Source organism: Sander lucioperca, chromosome 8 (assembly GCF_008315115.2).
Source record: "Sander lucioperca isolate FBNREF2018 chromosome 8, SLUC_FBN_1.2, whole genome shotgun sequence".
Lineage (NCBI taxonomy): Eukaryota > Metazoa > Chordata > Actinopteri > Perciformes > Percidae > Sander > Sander lucioperca.
The window spans coordinates 531,910-543,714 of NC_050180.1; the positions used below are offsets into that span (position 1 = coordinate 531,910).

Consider the following 11,805-nt stretch of genomic DNA (forward strand, 5'->3'; position numbering starts at 1 on the left):
GCCACAATCTGTTAATGTACTGGTGAAAGGAAATTAAGGCTCATCAGCGTAGTCTGTGGTGCTGTTAGAGTGTGCACTCAGTGAGCACAGGTGAGCCCATTTCCCATCTGACTGACAAAAGAACGAACCCAACTTCAAAATAACTTTCAAAACTATTACTGCATTATCACCCGATTAAAAAAATCCTCTTAGAAAAACCTGCTTTTTTTCCCACAGCAACACTAATGACAATGACACCTTATCAAAATACTGCTCATCAGAGCTGCTGCATTTGTTAAGCTAAGACTCAAATATAGTTAAAACAGTTGACAGAAACATATGTCCTTCAAAATCAACGTTGCGCTGTCTTTCCAGTAAACAAACAGACTGAAAGCAGTTCCTCCTACCAAATGTCAAAGGGACTATTAACTTCACCACTAACTATTCACTTTGAAAACAGTTTATTTTTAAAAATATCTTAAACAAGACCAACTGCTGAGATTTCACACTGGACAGAAATCATTTTATGCATTACTGGTCCTCCACATACAAAGCCCTTCAACACAAAACTATAGAGAAATACATCCACTGTTTTACTAAACTGCTGTATATACTGTGAAATCAGTTTACAGGAGCTTAGCAAAAAAAGGAGGCACGCCCAGTCATAAAGAAGGTTTAAAAGTCTTATTTGAAATGTAAGAAGAAGGGAAAAAAAATAACAATTCCTATTTTGAAGTGGAATGTTACACCATTAAATAAAAAGATTTGTGCCGTAATGTGTAATGTTGTAATTTATTTTTCTTTTATAAAATTGGTATATTGGTATATCGCTTAGGAACCAGTATCGAAGTCATGGTATTGGTAACAGTACCGGTATTGAATATTTTTGAACGTTACCCAGCCCTATGTACAATGCTGAAGTCAATTTAAAATGAGTGTATTTATTTACTGACCACATGATGTGGTTCCCAGGGCTTGGGTGGAAGTCAAACTGTGTCTCATGTGCCAGGTAGGAGGTCTCCACGCTCAGGTGCTGAGTGTGCTTGGCGTGTTTGGTGATCCAGCTCAGCAGCCAGTGGTAGCTCTTATCCCTGCTGGGGACTTCCAGAGTGATCATGTAGTTCCTGCGGAAGAAGATCATTCCCACCTGGGCACCTTTCCTGGCCACGGCCAACGCCGTCCCAACCCCAACCAGTCCAAAGCCAGCCCCAAAGTATGGGTTGTCCTTCAGGCCATCCAGAAAGTCTGACAGGGGCATGTTGCTGCTATCTGCACACTCACCAGTGGAATCAGACTATATTGTTGGAACACTTTGTAGGAGCAAAGACCTACAGACAAAGTGCAAACTCATTTGACCTGTGTGACAGTCCAGACTGTCCGATATACTGTTAGTATGATATCTGTCAGTAGATGAAGATTTGCTGCCAAGCAGGGAATCTTAAAATGTAATAACAGTTAATGCTATTTTCTAATGATACATCCCGGACGGGGTAAATAATGAGCTAATATCCACCTGACTTGCCTTCAATGTCTCCATCTCATGCCGCTGTCTTGGAGGCTATCTGTTCCAGTGTACACCGTTGCTTTCTAAACAGCACTGTTCAACCAACTAAAATAGTAATGCGTGCAATGTATGGATGTGTTGACGTGTGTGGCAGCGACCTCTACTACACTTCCTGTGTTTGACAAATATCATTCCGACTGTTCGCCTTCCCTCAAACATTCGTTCCTCTTCCCTGTTAGTGTTATCTTAGCATCATTTTTGCTCGCATGCAAAGATGACAAATAACTTAGATAAATATGTTGGTGGATAACATAGTTTGTGCATTTTACTGTAGACGGTGAAGGATGAGCTGTGTGAATAATATTTACTGGGTTTGTTGGTTGATACGTCAAACATCTGACAAATTTTAGTCAACAGATTGTTACTTTTTGGAACAATTTTATATCAAACACCATAAAAAATAATAAGAATCAACAAAACAAAAATAATGGAAGAAGATTAGCTACAGTAAGATCAGAATGAATAAAAATGCAATGAATTAACCATCATTTGTCTGTTATTTATCATTTTGAGTGAAAAACAAACCAATCATTTGAGTCAGGATGAACAAAAATGCCATTTACTAAATTATCCATTGAAAAAAAAACAACCTAAGAATCTTAAATTCTTTTTGGTACAGTTTCTCTAATGTTAAGTTGTTTAAAACAGCTCAATTTATTTACCCAATTTTTCTTAATGACTCACTGGAATGTTTTGACTTCTAATGAACTTTTCCAATCACGCAGACACAATCCTATTCAAAACAAAAACCCAAAAGAGAAGAGAAAAGAAAAGAAAAAATAGAAGAATCAAAAATAAATGCACTTATCTCAATTACCTGTAACATTGAGCAGCAATCATTCATTCACAAAAACTATTTACATAGATTCAATCTATCTGCTTGTGTTTAAATGAGGTGTGAAAAACCCCATTGTCTCCTAGCCAGTCATTCATTAACACAGGAGACAAGAATGTAAAAGCTTGTCTGTTGAAAGAATAACTGAAACTTTAGTCAAGGAACAGAAAAAATGGATTTAAAGTTTAAAGAAATCTAAGACTAAGGTATTCCCAAGGTTGTCCCTATAAAACAACACTAAACAGAAAGAGAAAATGTAATCAAATGAAACCAATCATTTTAAATATTCAACGTTTAGGCTAGCAGGCATTTTTGCCCCCCTTGTAGCAGACGGACTGAATGTTCAGAGCCAACACATTTTCATACATTTCCAACTGCTGCTCATTCATGCATTCACTGAGAAACTCCATTCAAACTTTAAAATGTTCCACATCTTTCATACGTTCAGGGTCGGTGCTCAACTCTTCAAAAACATTCATACCAATTAACCATTTCCACTTTTCAACCATTCTCTGCTTCACCCTTTTCCACAAAAATCAAGCCAGCCATCCAATCAAAAACATACCGTACAGCAGTCACACCACAATTCATATTTAAAATGTATTTACAGTAGGCCTGTACAATCCTAAGTGTATATTTTCACACAATTCGACTATACCTATTAAATTGATTCCTATTTCTCATACCTTTAATGTTTATTCAAAGTATAGGCTAATCTATACCCGGCCAACTCAAATAGACTTCTATTTGTACACACGACTCAAACGCTTTCAACCTATTGTTGGTGCACCTTATATTTAACAATATTTCATGGATCTAACCAGGCCAACTCAAATGGACCTCTAACTCAAATGCACGCGACTCAAACGCTTTCCTCAGGTCTCCCGTCCCGGTCGGCTACTGTGCACTAATACCATGGACCCTTTTTCAGGCTTTTTAAACTTTACACATACAGTATAGACTACAAACAATCAATTATACACACAATCACACACAATTGCTTTTGACTTATCGTTTCAATTGGGCACTACTTTTATCAATTATCCTACTTTTACAGATTTAAATATACTTACTTACAAGTTGAACGTTTACTCTGCAGTGTTTTGATAAAAACAGGTTTTCTGCTCACCTCTCAGTTGTCTGGGCCCATGTGAAATTTCAGCAAGTCACCATAACCCCGTCTTATGAATTTGTCTTTTCTCCTTTCGTCCTCCAAACATCACGTCGGGGTCACCAATTGTTAAAAAAAATTTAAAAGATGACGACGTGATCGTTTGATTTCTGAGGAGGAAAGAGAAGGCTGGGTACAATTGAAAATAAAGCAAAAGGTTTAATAAACAACATGGTGAAAATGACAAGACAAAAAGCAAATGTTATACTGCCAGCAGTGGACTGCAAGCATGCTTCCTTGTGGGGTCACAATTTTGCAGTCCAAACAATACAAAACAATACATCAATAAAACACTGCCAGCAGTGGACTGCAAAAACATGCCTCCCCTTCGGGAGACACATTCAAAACAGTCCTGAATCATTGTGAAGTTTCCAAATTTATCCTAAAGGATTTGAGGGTGGTTCCTCAAATGACATCTCTCCCAGGATTTAGGACACACCTCTGAATTCAGGTTTACTCTCAGGTCACAGACAAAGGTCATTTATCATGGTAGTGCCAATTCTATTTAAGTTTACAGAGATATGCATTTCCTTTGTTCTAATCAGTCTGGCCCAGCAGGGAGTGGTTCCCCAAAAGGCCGAGGAGCAGTTACCTTTCCTGTGGGGACAATGAGTCTCTTCTAGTATTCAAATTGACAGTCATGACTTAATCAATCTTTAGAAGCTTGGGTTGGAATGAGGCATGTCAAATGTTGATTAAGGCTAGTCAGTTGATTCAATCTGGCTGTAGGGAACATTATGTACATTTAAACCAAAAGGACATTGTTTTCATAACATTAAGCATGGTTTTAACTTTTTTTTTATCTTCAACATTAGCTAACGTTAATAACAGCGATGTTATTATCCCCTGCACTGAGCAAGGCTGCCAGTTCAGCAGCACAGACCGTCAGGCATATCAAACCCACTTGATGTCCACGCACTGTCTCACTCTCATTCCTTGCACCCTCCAGTCCTGCAGTCATTCCTCACACAGGGGGAGATGGAGAGACACTTGCAGGGCCACATGCCCTTCGGCTGCTTTCAATGTCAGTTTTTCACTCAAACTGTGAAAGACTTGAGTGTCCACATCTTGGAGCACAACCATCTTCCACCTCACGCTCAAGGTAAACAGACACTGCAAGTAGTTGGAGCTATGTTACACAGATGCAGAAACCTGTGCGTGGTTTTCAAAAAGAGCACAGGTATGATTTTGTTGGCCATAGCTGCATATAACGCTGCAAAGATTAAGCGATTAGTTATAACTATTAAATTAATCGCCAATTATTTTAATAATCGATCAATCAGTTTAAGTCATTTTTTTATGAAAAAAAGTCTCTGATTCCAGTTTCTTAAATATGAATATTTTCTAGTTTCTTTCTCCTCTTTGACAGTAAACTGAATATCTTTGAGTTGTGGACAAAACGAGACATGTCAAGATGTCATCTTGGGCTTTGGGAAACACTGATCAACATTTTTTTTTTTTTATAGACCAAACAACTAATATAAGAAGCAACAATGGAAAATAATGGTTAGTTGCAGCCCTGGCTGCTTACTGCTCTGTCGCCGAGAAGTAGATTTGTACATAAACATTTTGGCACATCTGTTCATAGGGAACCAGACTGCAGCCACAACTGTATGCACTAATGGAAGCCAACAGCCTCAGGTGTCCGGCAGGCCAAAAAGAAAACTGAAATCCAGCCCAGCTGATGCATCATCATTACCTGAAGACAGGAATGAGGAGCAGCCGGAGAGACAAAGGCACAATATTAAAAGAGTGAGAAAGGCAGTGGAAAGAAACAAACCTTCAGCAGTGGATGCTGCACCACTGCCATCCAAAGGTACGTACACCGTACCTCTGCTTGGTATGTTATATTGAGTAGTTGTCAAAGTTATGTAAAATAATAAAGCACAGAGAGGTGACAAAAACCTGAGTTGTTCCAGTGATATTAAAACAGACAAGTGATCCGCCTGGCTGCCAATTAGTAAAACGGGATTGATTGCTCCAGACCACAAAGTCCAGCGGCTCTACTCCGAGCTCCTTATGGATGACTGAGCTTCTCACCCTATCTCTAAGAGAGACACCAGCCACCCTCCTGAGGAAACGCATTTCGGCCGCTTGTACCCTGGATCTCATTCTTTCGGTCATGACCCAACCTTCATGACCATAGGTGAGGGTAGGAACGAAAACTGACCGGTAGATCGAGAGCTTTGCCTTCTGGCTCAGCTCTCTTTTCGTCACAACGGTGCGAATTGAAAATGTAAATTGAAATTGAATGTAATACCGCACCCACTGCGCCGATTTTCCGACCAATCTCCCGCTCCATTGTTCCCTCACTCACGAACAAGACTCTAAGGTACTTGAACTCCTTCACTTGGGGTAAGGACTCATTCCCTACCTGGAGAAGGCACTCCATCGGTTTCCTGCTGAGAACCATGGCCTCCGATTTAGAGGTGCTGATCCTCATCCCAGCCGCTTCACACTCGAACCGATCCAGTGAGTGCTGAAGGTCACAGGCCGATGATGCCATCAGGACCACATCATCTGCAAAAAGCAGCGATGAGATCCCCAGCCCACCGAACTGCAACCCCTCTCCACCCCGACTACGCCTCGATATCCTGTCCATAAATACTACAAACAGGATTGGTGACAAAGCGCAGCCCTGGCGGAGGCCAACTCTCACCTGAAACAAGTCCGACTTACTGCCAAGAACCCGGACACAGCTCTCGCTTTGGTTGTACAGAGATTGGATGGCCCTGAGAAGGGACCCCCTCACCCCATACTCCTGCAGCACTTCCCACAGTATCTCCCGGGGGACCCGGTCATAGGCCTTCTCCAGATCCACAAAGCACATGTAGACCGGTTGGGCATACTCCCAGGCTCCCTCCAGGATCCTTGCGAGAGTAAAGATCTGGTCCGTTGTTCCACGACCAGGACGGAATCTGCATTGTTCCTCTTCAACCTGAGGTTCGACTATCGACCGAACCCTCCTTTCCAGCACCTTGGAGAAGACTTTACCAGGGAGGCTGAGAAGTGTGATACCCCTATAATTGGCACACACCCTCTGGTCCCCCTTTTTGAAAAGGGGAACCACCACCCCGGTCTGCCACTCCTTAGGCACCGTCCCAGACTTCCACGCAATGTTGAAGAGGCGTGTCAACCAAGACAACCCCTCCACACCCAGAGCTTTAAGCATTTCTGGACGGATCTCATCAATCCCTGGGGCTTTGCCACTGTGGAGTTGTTTAACTACCTCAGCAACTTCCACCAGGGAAATTGACGACAATCCCCCATCATCCTCCAGCTCTGCCTTTACCATAGAGGGCGTATTAGTCGGATTTAGGAGTTCCTCAAAGTGCTCCTTCCACCGCCCTATTACCTCCTCAGTTGAGGTCAACAGCGTCCCATCCTTGCTGTACACAGCTTGGAATCCAACCTGGCAATCTGGCCACCCTAGCCATCTCACAAGCCCCCTACTGGATTGATGGCAGCATTTCATTCTTCCATCCTTCCTGAATGGAACCTGGCTCCCCACAATCCCACATAGGTTATTATGTATCCCGGGAATGGATTTTTAATGTTGAACGAATGATTGAATGAATGAATGAAGGCTTTATTTCGAACATGTTAAAAATAATACAATAAAAGCTAAAAGAACAGAAACAAAAACACAATATTAATTTAAAATGTCCGACAAGGAATAGGAAGAAGCAGAAGCTTATTTATGTCAGGGTCCCACCTTCACCAGCACTCACTCCTCCCACTCGTTCACATTCCCCATCACTCACTCCTCTCATCCGTTCACTATCTCCTCAACACTGATCACTCACACCTGCACTTCATCAGGCCACTCATCAGTTCGCCACCTGCACCTCATTAGTCCACCATCTTTATATTCGGCACATGCTCATTCACTCTTTGTCTGGTCTCATCGCTACACATAGCTACAAGACACCTAGACTCTCTCCTGCTACTTACCTGTTGCCCTACCGAGAATCCTAACTGCTATCAACCTCCTGCCGTCTGCTGCTACCCAAGGACTCTAACTACCTCAGCTAAGTTCTGCTTTATGTTTGGCCTGCTCACCATTCCTCCTGTTGGATTTTGTGAATAAAGCTCGTTTTACTTACCACTAGTCTGACTCCTGTGCCATCCGTGACAGAAGACCAGACCAAAAAAGATGTAGAATCCAACGGAGCCCGTGGAGATTCCGTTACGCGATCCATTCGCGGAGCTGGTGCAAGCTGTTCGTCAGTCTCTCCTTCCTTCAACACCCAGTAATCCACCCACCATACCTGAAGATATCCTCCTCTCAGCACACCAGCACCTGCTTCTGCAAACACTCGCTGCTTCGTCTGCTGCCTCTGCGAGTCCCATGGCCCAACCAGCGACATTCTCTGGAGAGGCAGAGGATTGCAGTGGTTTTTTGCTTCAGGTTTCGCTATATTTCCAAATGCAGGCTCATCAATTCAACAATGATTCGGCCCGGGTGGCTTTTATCATCTCCCTGTTGTGAGGCTGAGCTCTCCAGTGGGCCCAATCTCTCTGGAATTCGGACTCCCAAGTGGTGAAATCCCTGTCACATTTTCTGCAGCACTTCAAGGAAGCTTTCGGACAGGCAGCTGCTGACCTCACCGTTCATGACCAACTCTACAGGCTTCGCCAAGGACATTCGTCCGTGAGTACATATGCTCTTCGTTTGGTCTCAACCCAGATGTTTGCCAGCTGGTGGTGGTGTATGATGATACTATAGGTCTCGAGAATCTCATACAGAAGACCGTTTGTGTGTCTCATCGTTTATCTGCCTGTGAAAACCCTGCTACTGCTGTCACTCCTCCGCCCTCGGTTCCTACTGTCGTTTCCCCAGCATCTGAGCCCATGCAGATTGATTCTACCCACCTGTCACCTATGGACCGTCAACGCCGTATCCAACTCAAGCTCTGCTTATACTGTGGGGGTGATAAACACCTCATTGGAGACTGCCCTGTCCGACCCCAGCGCTCAGCGGTGAGTTCTATTCAACTTCCTCCGAAAATTGAAACACTGATTCGTACTCCGGTACTTGTGTTGACCTCACGTATCTGTGTCGCAGCACAAGCCCTCATCGATTCAGGCTCAGCGGGGAACTTTATCTCCATTCCTCTCCTACAAAAACTGAGGGTCCGTAAACGCCGGAGCCGTCAAGAGCTCAGAGTTCAAACCATCCAAGGAAAACTGCTGGGTCGGGGTCGGATTCGCCATTTCTCTCCCACACTGACGCTCCGTATAGGATGTCTGCACTCGGAGGAAATCACTTTCATGGTGCTGGAGGAATCCACTGCTGAGCTCATCCTGGGACGGCCGTGGTTAGTGCAACATCATCCCACCATCAACTGGACATCCGGAGAGATCCTTCGATGGGGTGAGGACTGTTTCCATTCTTGTGTCATACCTATTAAGAGGATTCTGAAGACTCCCCCTTCCAGTCCATCTTCTTCATCTTCTAAGATAAGACCCCAGATTCCCATCTATTCCACTTCCATCGAAAGTCCCGAGGTTCAACACCGAGTGGAGCTCCCAGTCGAATACAGAGAGTTCCAGGATGTGTTCAGCAAGCAGTTGGCAACTAAGTTACCGCCACACCGGTTGTGGGACTGCGCCATCGACCTGCTACCTGGAGCCACTCTCCCTAAAGGCCGGGTCTATCCTCTATCCATCCCGGAGCAGAAGGCCATGGAGGAGTATGTGGAAGAGGCTCTCCAGCAGCAGTTCATCCGACCATCTACTTCCCCTGCTGCTTCCAGTTTCTTTTTTGTGGCCAAAAAGGACGGGGGTTTGAGGCCATGCATTGACTACAGGTCCCTCAACTCTCAAACAGTGAAGTTCAGTTATCCCCTTCCTCTGGTTCCTGCCGCGCTGGAGCAGCTGCGTGGGGCCTGCATCTTCACTAAGTTGGATCTACGCAGTGCACTTGATCCGCATTCATCGAGGTGATGAATGGAAGACGGCATTCGTCACACCTTCTGGACATTATGAATATAGGGTCATGCCCTTCGGGTTGTCCAACGCTCCAGCGGTCTTCCAGGGGTTCATGAACGAAGTCTTCCGGGAGTTCCTCAACAGATTCATGGTTGTCTACGTAGATGACATTCTCATCTATTCTTCCTCCCTCTCTGAGCATCGGCGTCACGTTCGACTAGTTCTGGAGAAACTCAGAGGACATGAGTTGTACTTGAAGCTGGAGAAATGTGAGTTTCACACCACCTCTGTGCAGTACATGGGCTACATCATCAGCCAATATGGAGTTCAGATGGACCAGAAGAAGGTGGAAACCATCCAGAACTGGCCTCAACCTTCCACGGTAAAGGATCTTCAGCGGTTTCTTGGGATCGCCAACTTCTACAGAAGATTCATTCACAACTACAGCCTTGTCAGTGCTCCTCTGACCTCAGCCCTAAAGGACCAGCCCAAGTCTCTGTCCCTGTCTCCAGAAGCCATCACCGCCTTTGAACACCTCAAGGATGCCTTTTTGACTGCTCCCATCCTGGTCCATCCCAACCCGGACCTGCCCTTTGTTGTCGAGGTTGACGCGTCCTCCACTGGTATAGGAGCAGTCCTTTCCCAGCGGCAGGGGACTCCTCCCAAACTTCATTCATGCGCCTTCTTTTCCAAGAAGCTTTCCTCGACGGAGCGAAACTATGACATCGGGAATCGAGAACTGCTCGCCATAAAGCTGGCCCTAGAGGAATGGAGGCATTGGCTGGAGGGAGCCAATCACCAGTTTGAGGTCATAACCGACCACCGCAATCTGGAATATATCCGAGAGGCTAAGCAGCTAAATCCCTGCCAGGCTCGTTGGGTCCTCTTCTTCACTCGCTTTGATTTCCTCGTCACCTACCGCCCTGGCAGTAAGAATGGCAAAGCAGATGCTCTCGTCTCCATCAAGCGTCTTCTGAAGATCTCCAACCCGAACCTATCCTCCCTCCAACCATGCTCGTCAGCCCGATCATCTGAGACATCGACGAGCGGATCTCCCAGGAGAACCTTCTTCATCCCGCTCCGCCAGGAGGTCCAGAGGGGTTAACCTTCGTGCCTCAACAGTTTCGTGTTGCCCTTCTGTACTCAGCTCACACCGCTCCTGGTTCGGGACATCCTGGCAGCAGGCATACCCTCTCGCTCCTCAGTCAGCGGTACTGGTGGCCGTCCATCTCTCAGGATGTTTCCCGATATGTCTCAGGATGCTCAGTCTGCGCCATAATTAACACTCCCAGAAGGCTACCAGAAGGCAAGCTTTTGCCGCTTCCCATTCCACAACGTCCATGGTCGCACCTTGGGATTGACTTCATGACCGACCTTCCCAGATCCAATGGCCACACTTGTATCCTCGTCGTTGTGGATAGATTCTCTAAGGGGCGTAAGCTGATTCCCCTTCACCGACTCCCTACCGCGCTTGTGACCGCAGAGGCCCTTTTCAACCACGTGTTCCGAAACTTCGGCATTCCCGAAGACATCGTGTCGGATAGAGGGCCGCAATTCATCTCCAGGGTTTGGCAAGCTTTCTTCAGGCTCCTCGGGGTTACTGTTAGCCTGTCTTCAGGATACCATCCTCAGACTAACGGACAGACAGAGCAGGAGATCGGACGTTATTTGAGGACGTATTGCCACCAGAACCAGGACAGCTGGAGCCGTTTCCTCCCATGGGCGGAATACGCCCAGAACTCCCTTTGACAGTCCACTACAGGGATCACCCCGTTCCAGTGCATCCTGGGTTACCAACCTCCTCTCTTCCCCTGGTCGGGTGAGCCCTTGGAGGTCCCTGCTGTCGACTACTGGTTCCACCAAAGTAAGAGGGTATGGGAATCGGCTCACGTGCAGCTCCAACAAGCTGTGTGGAGGCACAAGGGACAAGCAGACAGTTGTCGGTCCGATCCTCGTCAATACCAACCTGGCCAAAAGGTGTGGCTTTCGACTCGGGACATCTGCCTCCGCCTGCCCTGTCGTAAGCTGAGTCCTCAGTACATTGGACCCTTCACCATACAGAAGCAGCTGAACGACGTCACATACAGGCTAAACCTTCCATTCATGTATCTCTTCTGAAACCCTTCACTGACCCTGTCTCTTCTCCTTCCACAGACCCTGACACCGAGGTGCCTCCCCCCGTTCCCGTTGACGAGGAGGCTATCTATCGAGTCCGCACCATCATGGACTCATGGCGGCGAGGTCCGCTCCTTGAGTAGACCTCGTCGCCGTGTTCGCCCCTCTTCGCTGTCGTCGGGAGCCGCCTCGGGAGGGGGGGGTACG

General features: G+C 45.9%; 1 protein-coding gene across 1 annotated transcript; it reads right to left on the reverse strand.

Moving 5' to 3' along the window:
* Positions 1-510: 510 nt before the first annotated feature.
* On the reverse strand, positions 511-1,816 carry LOC116053551 (mitochondrial chaperone BCS1-like). The gene is made up of 3 exons (XM_036004099.1): positions 1,502-1,816; positions 933-1,307; positions 511-535 (listed from the first exon to the last, which is right to left on the reverse strand). The coding sequence occupies exons 2-3, from the start codon at positions 1,235-1,237 to the stop codon at positions 511-513; spliced, it is 330 nt and encodes a 109-aa protein (XP_035859992.1). The 5' UTR covers positions 1,238-1,307; positions 1,502-1,816.
* Positions 1,817-11,805: the final 9,989 nt, after the last annotated feature.